We start from the raw sequence: 16913 nt of genomic DNA on the forward strand, positions 1-16913 counted from the left end.
CATCCTTTTGTGTCCCTTGACAAGCTACCTTGCTCAATTCTAATAATTGTATATTATTCAATTATGAATAATATATTATTGTATTCAATTCTATAATAAAATAGACAAATTAGATGGATTTATCATCTGTCTAACATTTGGGCTTGACTTGTTAGCAGCCAAATTCAGTAACCATGAACTAAAGTTAACTATAGTTACAAAGAAAATACTATATAATATTGACTAAAGTAAACCAGTGAATTATAATGAGAGAATGCATAATCTGAACCATTTGTGTGTGGTGTGCAAATATCCTAAAAATAGTGGATTTGTGCTTTTTTAAATTATTTGTTAAAGCATCTCTTGAATGTTGGGTTAACATTTGACACAGAATGTTTTAGAAATAGGCTAGTTTTAGTCGTGTAGTACGTGTGCATTCAGGATGGAAGCACCCTGAAGAAGTTTCCCGTTTTCCACGTGGTGACGTTCATGTGCGCGACGTGATATTTCCGACAAAGGCTATATGGGATCATCAACTAATCCCTTTTGCAATTTCACCGAGATTTTTTATCAGTTAAACCTACTATTACTATATATATATATATATATATATATATATATATATATATATATATATATATATATATATATATATATATATATATATATTATATATTATATATTACTATATACTATACACACTATTATACTACTGTGCTTTATGTGACTTTTTTTTAAAAAACACCTTATAGGCTTTTATTTTGAACGTGGCGATTTTAAGGTGTCGTAATAGTGACTTCCTTCCCGTTGTTTTTAGTGCTGCTGCTGAGGGTAATTTACTTGTTATTGTTCGCAAGCTGGTTCTGTCACAAACACACACAGATGATAGGCACTGAGACACGCTTCAAATACGTGACAGGGAAGCGCGCCCACGAGCGAGCCACGGTTTGTACATGTTTTGTGTCATCACGTGACAGAAATACTGCGCTTAATTGTTTTTACTGTCTTGGAACGGTCTAAAGATTAGCCAGTTTGCTAGTCATCATAATGCAGAACGACTGGTGCATTATGGATGCATCACTACACTAACCATGATTAGTATTTTAAGAAGAAGAATGCAGCTCATGTCATAACCTGTAATGTTGTTATAAATGTTTTGATTGTGGATGGTTTGTGTTTAAGGGAATGGTAACGTTAGATACTGACTGTTGTACTATGTTGTGTGCGTGTTTAGAAGACAGATGCTGGTCATCTGACAGTTCGTTAGATATTTATTTCATGTAAGTTACATCATGTGATATGTAGCCGCATTCGCATCTGCATTTGATGCTCTGCAGAGAAAATAAAGTAGATGTCATGAGTATTTTGGGCTGACAGACGCTCTCTGTGTGTCTCAACTCAGATCATAAACTGAACAGACGGAAATATGAATGATGCGGATTCAGCCACGAGGAAGCACGCGAGTTCCCGAGAGTTACAGAGTGAGTGCACGCGCTCTAATCGCAGTTGTTGTTTTTTTTAACGTTAGCTGAGAGCTGTGAATCATTTCCCTGAAGAATAATGTGCGTCCTACCTGTTTTTAATCATCATTCTTCAGCACCCAAGAATGAGGATGCCTATGAAATCTCCATTCCCTTTGAAGACAACAACTTTGAGCAGCAGGGAGGCTTCTACAACCAAAATGACCAGAACTTTGATGGTCAGTTCAGTTGAGTATCACTTCTTTTTGTTGTAAGCTGTGTCACCCACTGTGTACACTATGCACTTTACCTTTAACTGTTCACACAAAGTACGCTAACTATACCAATACATGATTAATTAAAAAAAAATGTCATACATTTAAAAGAAAAGCAGAGTCCACCATAACTATAATGATAACAACACAGATAAACAATATTGTTGACCCTTTTCACATTTCCGGGTTTCTCAGAAGCGGAAGTCGTCATAGTTGGGGAAACTTCTATAACAATGAATGAGAGAATACATTAAATATATATATTTTTGTGTTTTCCTTTGCCCAAAATAGCACATGAAAAAAGTCACAATAGTGTTTTCACAACTTTCAAAAAGAGGAAGAAAATAGAGAGATCTTGATAACCGCAGTCTGAAAGAGAAAGATGTCAAGTTTACGGTCACTCCCACAGACCGTTAAATAGTTTCTTGTAATTTCATGCAAAGGTAATATAATACAAAGTATAGTGTTATAAATGTACATACATTTAAAAAAAAATGAAATAGAAAAAACTTTGCAAGGTTTACGATGCTTATGATCGTTAAAACGCTCATCACTTCAGAATTCTTTTTCCACCATCAAAATTCACCTGACTTTAAAGAGTTTGAGGATTTAAAGTGGCAGCGATCATAAAGTGTGTGGTGTGGAATTTAATATATTTATCTTTTTAAGGGCCTTTACTAACCTGAATATCGTTCCAAAACTATAAATGCCCATTCACACCAAGAATGATACCTGTAGGCTATAACAATAAAACCAGTGCAATAAAATGTCCAAAACCAGTGTCCAAACCAATGTACAATAATGTTCTGTCCATCATAATTGCACACTGCAATTATGTCGTCTGTTGCGGCATTCTGATTGGATGTAGATGTTTTTATTGTTTATTAGCTGGGAAAAAAAAGTAATTCCAACAATATTGTTTCTCATTGCCATTATCCTTATAACTGTGGTGTAGGCTTCCCTATTCTCACAGGATTTAAACAATTATTAAAACTTTATTGATGTAGATATCATTATAGTTTTTGTCCTTTGTGTGAACCGTCCCTAAATCTTTAGTTCTTTGGAACACAAATTAAGATATTTTTTAATGTTCTCTCATATTGATTTTTAATATTGAATGTCATAGGTTCTGGCACATCAAGCACACACAGTTGAGCTTCTTTGTTTACCATATTTAATATGCTCTATGTATGTGCGTTTATCAATGTTTATATATGAATATCTTTTCATTATATAACACAATTGTTTCTCTTCTGAAGACTTGGATTAAATTCCTATGGATTACTCTTATGTCTTTTTGTACGTTATAAAGTATTAAAGTTTTTGTTGCTCTGACTTTAAATGGATGGTCAAAAATGAGGAGAGAAAATTTAAAATATCTTCATTTGTGTTCTGAAAATAACAAAAAAATCCAAAAATAAACCCTTAAGGGTTTGAAACAACATGAGCGTGAGTAAATGATGACTGAGTTTTCATTTTTGGGTGAACTTTATGTCAATGTGTGATGATATTTGCTTATGTTGTGATACAGGTAGTGATCCGCCAGCACCGAGCAACTCATACCTGTTGATCACTAACTTGCGGACACAACTGCAGATCTCGCTGGAGAAAAATTCATGGCTGCAGAAGCGCATTGAGGACCTGGAGGAGGAGCGGGACTTCCTGCGCTGCCAGCTCGATCGGTTCATCTTCTCAACCAAGAGTCAGGAAAGCAATGGTGAGACGAGGAAAGAAGAGACTGAAGCTGTGTCCCAATTCAAAGGCTGCATCCTTCAAAGGACGTAGACCTCAAATGCCACGCCTTCGAAGCCCACAAAGGTCGAACCGAGCGTTGTTAAATGGCACGGTCTAGCCTACGGAGGATTGTTGTTGTCGCCTAGCAACTTGACAGCTACCGTTGATAAGTGACAGTTACTTTTTTGAAAGTTGGATTCAACTGTCTGGAAAAAAAGGGTTCACAACTTGCCTAAATATGTTCACCTTGGTCTAGTTATTTACAAAAATTATGTAAAAAAATGTATATATAATCGCATCTTAGTAAGATATAAGTCAACATTTGAACCACTTTAAAGTTTTTCTTATCATTAAATATTAGAGTAAGTTGAAACCCAGTTTAAAGGTGTAAATCAGCAATTTCTCTCAAAAAAATCTTGCCGACTCTGCCGCGCAATGTATTCTGGGGTAGGCAAGGCCTTGAAGGATCCATCTGTTGTATCCTTCATTGCCCAGGAAACGAAGGACGCATTTCAAGGCCACATTTGAAGAAGCCGTCGCACTGCTGTGACACAAACGGCCTTCGAATGAGCCCTCTGAAGGATGCAGCCTCTGAATTTGGACACAGCTAGAGTGTGAGCCCACACTGTGCTAATAGAGGATATTTAGGGTGCGTTTACACAACAACAGTATACTAAAAACTGAAAAGTTTTTCCTTTTTTTTTTTTCGCGTACAGACGGCAACGTTGTGAAAATGATCCCCGTTTACATGGATCTGCAAAAACACTGAATTCTGCTGCCAGGCCAGTAGTTGGCGATGCCACTTTGTAAAGAAACACTATATGCCTTTAGACTGAACACGTAATACACTTATGCATCACGTCAACGTTTTCACACATTCCCTTTTTTTGTAGTTTAGATTGTAGACGATAAGGGCCCTCAGCGTTTTCAGGTGTAAATGAACGGCCAAAACGCATAAAAAGGTTTCTGTTTTTAGTTGAAACCGGTGTCTTGTAGAGCCACAAGAAAACATTGTGAATGGAATTGAGTCAAAGGTCATTTGAGAAATAGTGGAATGTTTCTGATAACAGCCTAAGGTTTCACCTAAGTTTGTGTTCCTGTAAAACAGATGTTCATGTACATTTTCTTGTAATTATATGCTGCAGAAGTCTGGCTGGTTATTAAGCAAGATTTAGGGGACTAAAAGAGTAAAATTGAATTTCTCTTTTCCCCTCCAGGTAATGATTCCAGGAGTTTTTCTTGGAGAAGGAGAAGAGAAAATGATCGGGGTAAAGTGTTATTTTAGTACTTTCGTAAATTTTTGTATTTTAGTAAATTATATATATGTGTATATATATATATATATATATATATATATATATATATATATATATATATATATATATATATATATATATATATATACTATTACAGCTTTGTAATATTTTGAAATTGTTTATTATTACATTTTTCAATTTGATTGATTTTTAGTAATTTGATGTGCTGTTGTCTTTATTTTTATTTATTTCCAGTTAGTAATTTTATTGCTTTGTGTAGTTTAATTTTTCTCATCTAATATATATATATATATATATACACACTTTATTTCAGCTTTATTTCAGTTAACAGAAATGTTTTAATAGATTTGGTTTTAGTTCATTATAATAACATGAATAAACCCTTACTAAAACATCATACTTTAATAATTACAAGATGTTCCCTTTTCCCTTCTGGCCAAAGTCTGTTCTGTGTACGGTAAGAGAAGAGTGTTTACTGTAATATAAAGATCAGAATCAACTATAATCATTAACATTTCAGATCAACAAGCAGAGAGCCAGCGGTCGGCAAACCGTCAATCATTCCAGCAGAGGTCAACCCAACAGACTTCAGCCAGCTCCAAGGCCTTGAGCTCTGTTCCCGGTCCCGTCAGTGCTCAGATAAGTTCCATGTTCGGACCCCCCCACCCTCAGCCGCTCCTGCAGGGCCACGGTGCCGGCAGCACCAGCAGCAGCTGCAGTAGCAACAACAGGTCCCTCAATGAACTGCAAGGTGAGTCTGAGGCCCTGTCCACACAGAGACGCATTTAGCTGTATACGTACAATTTTTTTAACGGATCGGCGTTTCTTCCAAACGGATCCGGCGTTTTGGGAGACTGGAACCGTTATTTTTTGAAACCGGGTCCAAGGGTGGATAAATCTGAAAACGACACCCTTGTGTTTTCGTGTGTACGGCCAATCCGTATATTTTGTGAAACGATGATGTCATCACCGCACGTGTCGATTAGTCAGACGCGCTAAATCAGTAACAACAACTGCGACTACTTGCTTGAGTTCATGCTTCAGAAGCTACTGAGCCTCTTTTATTTCTTTATTATTTAGGCCTACTTTCATGTATTTTATTTTATTTCTTGATTTTACTTCTTTATTTATTTATATTTCTATCTTATGCTATGATGCTTGTATTTTGTCTGATTAAGACATTTCGTATTTTGTAGGGATGGGCATTTCAAGCAAAAATAATATTCAACGATATCTGAGAATTATTTGATTATTATTCAAAAAACGCACCTCTGCCCCTCATGCTCACCGGTAACACGGCGTTCGCTCTGACATAAAATTTCTCTGTACTGTAGTGACTGGAGCTTGTCTCATAAATGAACAGAAACTCAGAAATATATCTAAGCTTGAAATGTCTACTTTCAAACAAAACAATTCAAAACGAAAAGAAACAGACAACTCTAATAATCCGTATGAAGTGTGCATTTCTCTCTATAGGCACCTTCACAATACTGCGAAGGTGGCGAGTCGGCATCGTCACAGAAAACACTAGTTTATTTAATAAACAATTAAAATGTCTCGTTGCTATATTTGACACATTCATAATGATTAGGCTATTTGCCGGTTCTTTGTGGCAAGCTTTATGCATCTGCTAACTGATCGAATATCGTGACTCATTCCTATTTTGTACCAGGCCATTTATGGTTTTTCATATTGTTCAATAAAGTTCTTGGTTAAAAAGAAAGAAAAAAAGAAGCTACTGTTCCTAATATTATTGTATACAGCGCGCAAGGTTTATGCGCAAGTCTTCTTCTCTGTTTGTATCTGTGTCAGAATTACAGAGCCTCGTACTGGTCTGGCATATATACTACATCGGTTTGAGTCGGTTTCAGTGGTTTCGTGTGTACGCAGATATTTCTTGAGATGCCGCCGTGTTTACGGATTTTTTTTTTTAGAACAAGGGAAAAAAACATCGGATAGGGAAAGCTCTGGCTTCGTGTGGATGTGGCCTGAAATGTGTTTATTCAAAAAAAAAAGTTATTTCACATCCTGCCCTATGATGTCCTACAAACAATGTTCATATTGAAGGCTATGAAAAGGAATATAGTGAATGTAACCATGTAGGTTAGCAGATGCGCTTGGAAACTACTGTATATCGATATAAACGGTATCGCCTCATTCATAGTTTATAAAAAAAATATATCGATATTGTAGAAACACAATATATCGCCCAGCTCCAACGTTTTTGCTCTACATTGTCATTGTGGTTAAAATATTCATGCCTACAATTAAGAAAAAAACATATTTAGTTTCATTACTTTTGTTTTAATTTCAGCGATCAACATTCTGCATAATTTCCCTGGATCTAATGTATTTTAGTAGATAATGTGATGTGGTTCACTGCTGTGTGTCTGATCATCAATGATGAAGAATTTGTGTCTGGTGATCAAATCTTTTGATGTAAGGCTCAAGCTGAAAAAATAAATTAAAATATTAATAAAAATCTAAATTTTATATATTTATATACACAACTAACATTGTTATTTTAAACAATGTTTTGAAATTGAAGGAAATAGTGAAGGCTACTTTGGCATACCTCCGTGTATATTATTTAATATTAAGAGATTAATATTTTTTTCTAAAATGTCACCTGAAAATATTAAAATTTAATGGGTGTGTCTAAAATTTGCGTTGTATTGTATGTATGTCATATAATGACAATTATGTAATTAACGCATTTTACATGATATTAACTCAAAATCAATAATCTGTCAAGTGGACATGGTTATTATTTTGCTTTAATATAGGATATTATACAGTACCGTTCAAAAATTGAGGTCGGTAAGATTTTTATGCTCACTTAGAAGTCTTTAATGCTCATTAAGTTGCATTTATTTGATCAAAAATACAGTAAACAATTTTACAATTAAAAAGAATCATTTTAAATGTAGTTTATTCCTGTGATGGCAATGCTGAATTTTCAGCATCATTACTCCAGTCTTCAGTGTCACGTGTTCCTTCAGAAATAAGTCTAATATGCTGATTTGCTGCTCAAGAAACATTTTTCATTATTATTAATGCTGAAAACAATTATGCTGTTGTTTTGTTATAAACGATAGAGAGAGCTCAAAAGAAATGAATTTATTTGAACTGAAAATCTTTTGTAACATTATAAATATCTTAACTGTCAATTATTCAATTTAATGAATTTAATAAAGATATATTACGACGCCTGACTCAAGTACATCTACTTGTGCTGCCGCAGAATCCCTCTCTCTTCTGGGAGATGAAGAGGATGACTATCTCGAGGATAGCTACCTGGAGGAAGAGGAAATGATGTCAGGAGAGGATGTGATAACAGACAGCATGTCCCTCCGGAATATCGGCGCAGCGGGAAGACCCTCCGGCAGTCATCCAGCTCTGAAGAGGAGGAGGGTTTTCAGAATCGCCAGAGGGAGAGAAAGACAGAGAGGTGAGCGTAGGCATTCAGAGTGAGGAAACGTGACCGGCAAGTGATTTTTCTCTTTCTGAAGGCTTGTTCCTCTTTCTCTTTTTGCTGTTGTTCCAGTGAAAGACGCAGCAGGTGTATTGTTCCGCTATAAAAAGATCCTGGTGACATACCAGAGGCTAAAGAATATGTCCAAGGCCTTCCAGATCCATGGTGTCGATCGTAATACGGTGGCCTCGACCACACCCATTGCTGAGCTTCTGCTGGTGGCTCCAGAGAAGGTGGCTGAGGTGGGCGAGTTTGACCCGTCTAAAGAAAAGCTTCTGGACTACGCCCGACGCTGTTACATCGCCCTCGACCCACAGACTCTCGGCAAAGTGCAAGCTCTGAAGAAGAACAACCTTCTCCTACCCATCTCATACAGGTATTAATACATGCATACATACATGTGCTTCGCAATCATAAGCCCCTTTCACACAACAAATTACAGTAATATTACCTGAAAGATTTTACAGTAATGCACAAATGTTCTGTTCACACAAGCAACAGCATTCTTTTTACCGGCGAGTCCACACATCATTACTAAGATACCAGTAAACTCATGACATCATGAAATCATGTTACATGTACTTACTATAGTAATAAGAGCATATTATGCTAACTAACTCTAAACCAAATGCTAATTATATACTAAATACATGTTAATTACTAACGCTCAGTGTATAATTACAGTGTAACAAGAGCACCTTAAAATAAAGTGCAACTGTTTTACTTCTGAGTGACGGGCATGAGGGAATGATCACACAGAACTCAGTTTTGCTCTTAAAAACACGACACATAATATTTACTATAGTACTGCAGTTACTATAGTACACAATAGTAATTGCAGAGTGGCAGTGCTGATGAATGGGAATGAAAGGCAAGGTCTCAAACGCGAGATGCAGCGCTACGGTCAGACGTCTGTCTAGCGCATGTTTATATAGATGTACAATTCCGACAGAGCTTTATGATTGGTCCAAAGCAGACTTCTTACATCAGCATGTTCTGACCTCATATCTGCTCATACCGGTAATCTTGTTCTTTGTTTATACACAGCTTTATTCCAGGAATTTACCGGTAATAGTATTTTAAAGGTCCTGCTCACACATGTAATTTACTAGTAAAGACTGTATGTGTAAAAGGGACTATTGTAACACTTAAAATTTCCTTTTTACACTTAAAATCTCCTTTTTATACATTTTCTAATATAGTCATTTTACATAATTAATAACCCAAGTAGTTAAAATCAAAAACATACCCAGCCGATAGCGATAAACCAAAAACTGTTCTCATGTTTGAAATTGCAGATATTTTTTTCTAGATAAATTAAAAATAGCATACTAAAATTTTAAATGTTACAAATAAGCTTATAATTTACAGTATGAAAAATTAATATTCATTTTGAGATTTGCTAAAGATGCATGTTACTATTAATTTGTGTTTTTAAAGATTACCTTTGCTGCCATCCAACGCTTAAAGTTAATATTAATGTAAATAAAGAAAGTAGTGGAAATGAACATGCACAATTTAAAAATCCAGTATTGTATAAAGATCCAATATGAACAGGTACTGACAAAGAAATAAACTCTAATATTGATACTAAAATATTAGTATATCACTAGTTAGTTTTTTTTTTTAACTATTTGCTGACTTTTTCATACTGTTGCTATTTCTGCCCTCTGATTTTTAAATAGCTTTATGAAAGATTTATTGTTATCAGTGGGTCTTACTCTTGATCAGCAAACATGATCAGAATAAATTTGTACAAATCATTCATATAACCATTCTTACAAAAACGGTTACATTTTGAAGTTGATGTGACAATTTTGATAAGAACAAGTTTATAAATGATTCAGAAATACACATTCTCACATATACATGAGGTGCAAAATTCTGTATTAACAAACACTTTCATAAGCACACAAAAACTGACCATTGGATTGTCTTTTTTATGCTCCTTCAGGTTGAAAGGAACGGATAATCGATAATTGGAAGACTTAGTGGAGTGATTCTCATCCTTCTGTACAGTGAAACCCCTTCACTGTATTTTAATGTACCACAGAACACACATCTACCATCTCAATCTCCACATTGTGCTGTTCAGATTCACTGTGCTCTGAACCAAGTCTACTATTATTACCTCTGTTTCCTCACTCATAGAGCTAGATGCTCACAGCTGCGGTTGGGCTGCACACTTATGCTTTCAGGTTTGCTATTTTTGGAAGAGAACTTGGTTCTCAAACCCACAAAATGGACTTCATAGAATCTGTTCAGGGGTGTGTTTCCCAAAAGCATCGTTAGCTCCGTTAAATTGTGTTGTTAGCGATGTAACTTGCGACCAAAGTTGTTGTCGGGAAACGCACCCCTGATTGATTGTTGCTATGGTTGAAGCTAGGGATGCTAACGATTAATCGACAATCCATTAATTGACGATAATAATTTAATTGATACAACTAGTCAATAATGGATTAAGCGAAATTCATAATCGCGACGTAATCGGATCCTAAAAATCCTATAGCTTTAGTCTAGAAACATGTCATGTCACTCTGTGATCTATGCAGTGTCTTCTGTGGGTCAAAAGGATCATGTGTATACTGGTTGCACGTGTGTCGGTGGCGCTTTTTCATACTAATACTTGGTCTCTAACTGAAACAGATATGCTTGTTGTATTCTGCTTGAGACCTTTTCAACCATATATGACACAAGCGTATCTGTTATGTACGATGATTTTACGAATCGCATTTTCATTTAAAATGGTTCACTTGTATGTCAGCAAATTTAAAAACACTAAGTGATGGTCATCACCTAATTTGTGTTGGTTAAACAAGTGGTTAAGTAACATGATACTTAATAGCCCCAACCCCCCCCCCCCTCAGTGGTCCCAAGTGTGTGTCTTTTGTTCTCTGTATCTCATAGCACTTACCTGACATACTGAAAGACTTTTGGGTTACACTTTATTTTGATGGTCCCCTTTAGACATTCTGTTGACTATAAGTTACACCAACATGTCGACCTCTGACATCATGCCCACGTCATCGAAGTCGTTGTCTGGTTGGTAGAATTCTACAGGATGTCCGGGAAACGTGTCGCGTTTTTTAATGGTCCGCCTGGAAACAAAGATGCCGTGAAGCCAAACCCCCTCATCGACTTTACATTTTCACACCCATAAACATTACACGGAACAAAACAAACTGTGATTGGTTGCTTTACATGTCAGACAGATGGCCTCTGGGCGGTCGTTGGCTAATGAAAGCTGTGATAGAGCTCAGACCGTCTGCCATCAGTCTGAAGATCTGGATATGCGAGACTCATCAACTAACTATCATTCGATTATTCGTTCAGTATTAGGCTACGCTCAGACTGCAGGTAAATTTGTCCCAAATCTGATTTTTTTGTTCACATGTGACTCAGATCTGTTTTTCTCATGACAGTGTAAACAGCACAAACCACATGGAATTGATCTTTTCAATTGCTATTGGATATGGGTCACATTTAAAACACCAATAACTGCGTTTCTGTTAGCCTTTAAATTGCGCAAATTGTAATTGCGATTTGAAAATACGCCCAATGGAAACACGTACATTTAGCAAAAACGCCCTTATATCGCAAAAAAGTTTTTATGCTCGCATGAGGTGTTTTTTCAGGCAATTCGAAAAAGGAATATTTCACAGAACTGCAATGGAAACAGTTTTTCCGCATTTACAGGTCACATGGCGTATGTAAAATTCGCTCATTCTTTAAAGAAGGCACGGTATGCTTGGACAGAAGACGAGACTGAGTTCTTTGTTAAACTCATAAAAGACAAAAGAATTACAGGAATACTGGATTCTCAACAACAAAGAAATGCCAAAATTTATCAAGACCTCAAAGCAGATATGAGGGAGAAACACCCAGAAACACCTCAAACGTGGCCGCTCCCAAGTATAAGGGGCTTTCCTTGCTATTAATGCTTGGATAACATGGCTAAGTCTCATTCGATTAAAAATAATGTCTTGCGCGGTGGCTGGGATATGCGTAAACTTACCAACATTCGTTGCCATGATTTTTGGAATGACTTCTCGCAAGAGGAAAACATTGTTTCAGTCATTGATGAATGGAAACGCCGTTATTTCGCAATAGTTTTTTATCGACATAATATCACAAAAGTTTTGTGCAAATCTGTAATAGAAACCTGGCCAATGTGAACAGTGGATCTGAGCAATAAATTGGAATTGAGCGCTAAAGGCCATTGCACACGTCCGAAGTTCGCATCCGGAATTTTCGCACGTTAAAAAAAAAATTCGACCTCACGTTATGTCAATCACACTTGCACACTTTCTACGAAACTTTCGTCCGTCATAAAAAAATCGGATCGGGTTCGATTTTCTGCGTTTTTTGCATCCGTAGCAAGCAGTTTGAATGGTTTGTTGACAATTCAGTGCCACCAAATCACGAATACGAAAAAACGCATATGAAAATTTCTGACTCAGTGTGCAATAGCCCTAAGGCTCCCAGGGTGTTAGTAGAAGTAAATGGTAAATGGACTGCATTTATATAGCGCTTTCACAGACCGAATGGCCACCAAAGCGCTTTACATAGTTGCCTCACATTCACCCATTCATACACACATTCATTCACCGACGGCGGTGTCAGCCATGCAAGGCGCCACCCAGCTCGTCGGGAGCAGTTGGGGTTAGGTGTCTTGCTCATGGACACCTCGACACTTGGTCAGGTGGAACCGGGGATTGAACCACCAACCTTTCGGTTTGTAGATAACCTACATGAACCACTGAGCCACTGCCGCCTATTCTATTAACCCTAAGTAGGGGTTAGGTTTAATAGAATAAGTTGACACATAGTTGCCAAGTTGCTTATAGTCCGTAGAATGTCTGTTGGGGGAGCGTAACAAAGTTCTAGCAGATATTAAGCAGACAGTCTACTAATACTCTAATGATAGTTCGGTGACATGTAGGGGCAATGTTACTTAAAGTCTACAGAATGTCTATAGAGATGATGTGTTACCAACTTTTGAAATGTTGGATTTATTAGAATGTGGTGCACACACAGACCCATGCACTCCTCCCGGTTTAACACTGTGCGACTCTACACAAGCGGCACCTGTATGTTCTCATTAGAACCCTATTGGATTTGATTTGTGGAGTGTTTGTGCATGTGTCTCCCTTAATCAAGCCCTGATTCCTATTAGACGACACTGACTGTTCAGCATGTGAAAAGTTTATATAGTGTAAATCAGTGATGATACATGTTAAAACAGTTGGTAATAGTTCTGGTCTTGTCTAGTTCCGCATAGTGCAGACGATAATGATGTGTGAGGTGCATCAGTGAGTTCCTGTCTTACCCGGTGCTGAAGCTCTCATGAGTGTTTGTCAAATTTACTGTGGATGTCTGGATGCATGTTGTGTTTTTGTTAGTGTGGAGCGAGCTTGAGATTAGACTAGTCATGGCTCCAAGTGGCTAATAAAAAATGGCAAGTTTCTCACCATTCTTAAATCACAATCTTGCTATTCCTTACAATCAGATAATGTTTTCAGGAACACTGAGTTTCAGTTTGTTAACATTAGTTAATACATGAGTTGTCACCAACTAAAAATGAAGATTAATGTAAACTTATGAATACGCTGTTATTCATTGTTAATTTTTGCTCATAATACATTAGTTAATGTGTATTTATACCTATTTTGCCCTTTTACAGAGTTTTGATTTTGTTTTTGTTGTCTATTAGAATAGGTTTTCATGCTTTGAATGTTCAAAAACACCTTGTTTTTCACATTTTACTGTAGATGCGTCTTAATCAGCTCCATAGTACACTAAAGAAGGTTGAAAATATAAAAAAAGCATAATGATAAATCCATTGTTAGTTCATAAAACCTAATATATTAACTAATGTTAACAAATTGAACCTAATCGTAAAGTATCTTGTACTTTTAATGTCATTTTTACTCTCTGCAACCTTTGATTACGGGTCTGGGCTCAAGTAGGTTTTCAGTTTTGCCTCAGGAACCAATCATTTGTGGATATTTCATGTACAGTTCAGTTGATCGTAAAGCCATTTTTCACTATCATGTTTTTTTCCCCTCTCCATGTAGCCAAGAAGCTGTTTATTGTCTGGTCTTTTCTTGTCATAGTGAGAGAAACATTTATGAAATGAATTTGTATTAATTCTGCGTATTGTAAATGACACTAAAACATTTGATTTCCTACTGAATCCTGTGCCTCTTTACTTTTTTATTCTGATTCCATATTCCTTGATGTCTTGCATAATTACAAGTAAAAATCAAAGTGCACTTGATAAAACTTGATAATCTCATCTGCTTAACTTATGAAATGTTCTTTCAGGAAATGAGTAATCAGTTTATTTTTTTAAGCATATTACAGTTATATGCCACTCTGTATGAACAGGTATGGCATTATTCCCTGAAAAGATAATACCTTTTAGCTTTAAAGTTAAAAAACTATATTATGTACATTGTAGAAATTATGTACATTGTTATAACCATGGGTGTTCCTCCCTATTTTAAGTAACCATGTATAATTCATGATCCTGAATAAAATTATCACAATTTGTTGAAGGAAAAGTTCACAATTTGTTAAAATTTGTCCTTTTAGCATCTTTGTCCTTGTAGCATCTTTTAGCATCTTTTGGCAACATCTGATATTCCATGTTGAAAAGGATCGTATTTCTCACTGATTCCACTTTCTTATATCCAGCTGTCTTTGCTCCTCAGTGAGAAAACTCACTCATTAAAGGGGAAAACGGACGGTGGTCTGATTTTCTGTCCAGAGTGACACCCCACTTCCAAATTATAAGACCGTCTTTACATGATGCTTACATAAAACACTTTGCATAGATGCTCATTTGGAGCAGGTACTGCATTTGGCTGTGCCATTTGCAAGAAATCCTGACATATCCAAGGAGCTCTGTTGGCACAATTCAGCATCATCCCAGAGTCTTTCTCAGGGTGTGGAGTACCCTGACATGGGTGCGGACATATCACCCTCATCAGCTCGAATATATCCACAAAATAAATAGAAACTTCCCACATAAGTCCAAAGTTCTTGAAGGTCTTTAAAGTAACACTAAAAACTGGTTGAATAAGTCTGCCTGAGAACCTTGAAGAATGTACACATGGCTTCACAATGCAGCTGTAGCAATTTTCATGGTGTCCAGCAGGTTGCGCTTTCTTGTTTTGTCGCTGACTATTGTCTCCAGGTGAGACTCGGGGGCCCATCCACGTTGCCTGTCTGACAGACGGGTTCCTTCCACCCAGCCTGAAGGAAAGGGAGAGAATTCCATTAAAGGAATTTTGGTCAAACATCCATTTGCAATTCAATAAATCTGCTTGTAACACAACATTAGCATCATGCCTGGCATGTCTAATAGAAACTGGTTTTGGAAGTAGTTCCTAAGAATAAACGTACAGTATGCTCAATGTAGTATTAATTCATTTATCAGTACTGTCAAGTCTCTTGTTTAGATTGCGCTTATACAATACACATTGTTTCTAAGTAGCTTCACTTAGGAAAATAAATAACAAGCAATGACGTAAACATCATCTCATAGACAAATTCTGCTGTAATGCAACTACAGAAGACAATATTATTCAACAAGTCAGTGTTGATTAATTTCAATTCAATAGCGGCGTAAAATTAATCAGTTATGAAATGAGTTCAATTCAGTGTTGTCATCCAGCTCGGCTCAGTTTTGTTCTCAGCTGATAATTGTCAGTACAGTCAAATCGATAATATTGCTGGATAAGTGTATTTAATTTAAGTGTCTTTTAAACCCCTAACAAAGCAAGCCAAAGGCGGCAGTGGCAAGGAACCCAAACTCCATCAGGTGACACTGTACAGGACACCTCATCAGATTCAGTACTACAATTATATCATGTACAGTGTGTGGGCCTGATTAAACACTCCTGAACTAGCTAATCGAGAGCTGCACCCGAAATCGCATACAGTATGTGACTAAAGAAGTGTTCGAATTCATAGCACTCATAATAATAATAATTTGTTAATTTGTTACATTTATATAGTGCTTTTTCTGGGACCTCAAAGCGCTTTCAATGGAATGGGGAATCTCCTCAACCACCACTAATGTGCAGCATAAAAGAGTTACCGGATGACCTACTACCGGTGAGGTTCTGAAGACACTTTACTATCCCATGAGGCCATGGGAGAGGACTTATAAATGGCAGTGAAGCGACGTAAATGACGCTGGTAGGTCACATGATAATGACTAACACACATTCATACTATAAAAACATACTTTTTTTGACGGTTGTGAAGTAATTACTTATTTTTGCCTAATGAGCTGATGATCTGAATCAGGTGTTAAATAAGGGTAACAACAAAATGTGATGGGACCCCAGGAGCTGTGTTCAATATCGCCCCATATACCCTCATTCACTATTCCCTACATTACTCCACTAATATTGGAGTGAATGAAAACCAGTGAGCAAATTTGGACACTTAGGGCTGCCGCTTTTGCATAGTTTGTGCTTGCTGTTTAATGGTAGTAATGATAATAAATAGATTTATCATGAACTCTGACATAGAAAATCTGTATTCAGACTTTAAGTAAACAATTTAAAAATGTTATACCCGGATTATATTATGATATTACGCTGTAGCCACATTAAACCAGCGGTTTAGAAAATGGTTGGATGGATGATTCACCGGCGGGCACCATATTCTGGCGAGACCCCGGAATTCATTCGGCGCA

At 36.7% G+C, this 16913-nt stretch overlaps 2 protein-coding genes across 6 annotated transcripts in view; one reads left to right on the forward strand and one right to left on the reverse strand.

The window, feature by feature from the left end:
* Nucleotides 1-16913, reverse strand: part of arhgef5 (Rho guanine nucleotide exchange factor (GEF) 5) — a 186953-nt gene that overhangs the window by 155186 nt on the left and 14854 nt on the right. For 4 of the 5 annotated variants that reach the window (XM_077208381.1, XM_077208372.1, XM_077208355.1 and 1 more), the window contains one exon: nt 14385-15460. The exons of the other annotated variant lie outside the window; for it this stretch is intronic. In XM_077208381.1, the coding sequence (XP_077064496.1) occupies nt 15324-15460 (137 nt within the window). In that variant the 3' untranslated portion in view covers nt 14385-15323. Of the gene's footprint in view, nt 1-14384; nt 15461-16913 lie in introns of those variants that run through there. 5 annotated transcript variants of the gene reach the window in all.
* ccdc106a (coiled-coil domain containing 106a) lies at nt 738-14396 on the forward strand. The gene is made up of 9 exons (XM_077208713.1): nt 738-924; nt 1382-1460; nt 1577-1678; nt 3246-3431; nt 4666-4716; nt 5246-5476; nt 7970-8176; nt 8273-8576; nt 10155-14396. Exons 2-9 carry the CDS (start codon nt 1406-1408, stop codon nt 10177-10179), a joined length of 1161 nt encoding a protein of 386 aa, XP_077064828.1. The 5' UTR covers nt 738-924; nt 1382-1405; the 3' UTR covers nt 10180-14396.

The sequence above is a fragment of the Siphateles boraxobius genome, unplaced genomic scaffold (genome assembly GCF_051911475.1).
Source record: "Siphateles boraxobius isolate OS27281-9 unplaced genomic scaffold, OSU_SipBor_1 12, whole genome shotgun sequence".
Lineage (NCBI taxonomy): Eukaryota > Metazoa > Chordata > Actinopteri > Cypriniformes > Leuciscidae > Siphateles > Siphateles boraxobius.

Coding starts and splice junctions, on each gene's coding strand:
- ccdc106a (XM_077208713.1), top strand. CDS start 1,406: ATGAATGATGCGGATTCAGCCACGAGGAAGCACGCGAGTTCCCGAGAG. Junction 4,717..5,245: donor GAGAAGAGAAAATGATCGGG/GTAAAGTGTTAT, acceptor TTAACATTTCAG/ATCAACAAGCAGAGAGCCAG. Junction 8,177..8,272: donor AGGGAGAGAAAGACAGAGAG/GTGAGCGTAGGC, acceptor CTGTTGTTCCAG/TGAAAGACGCAGCAGGTGTA.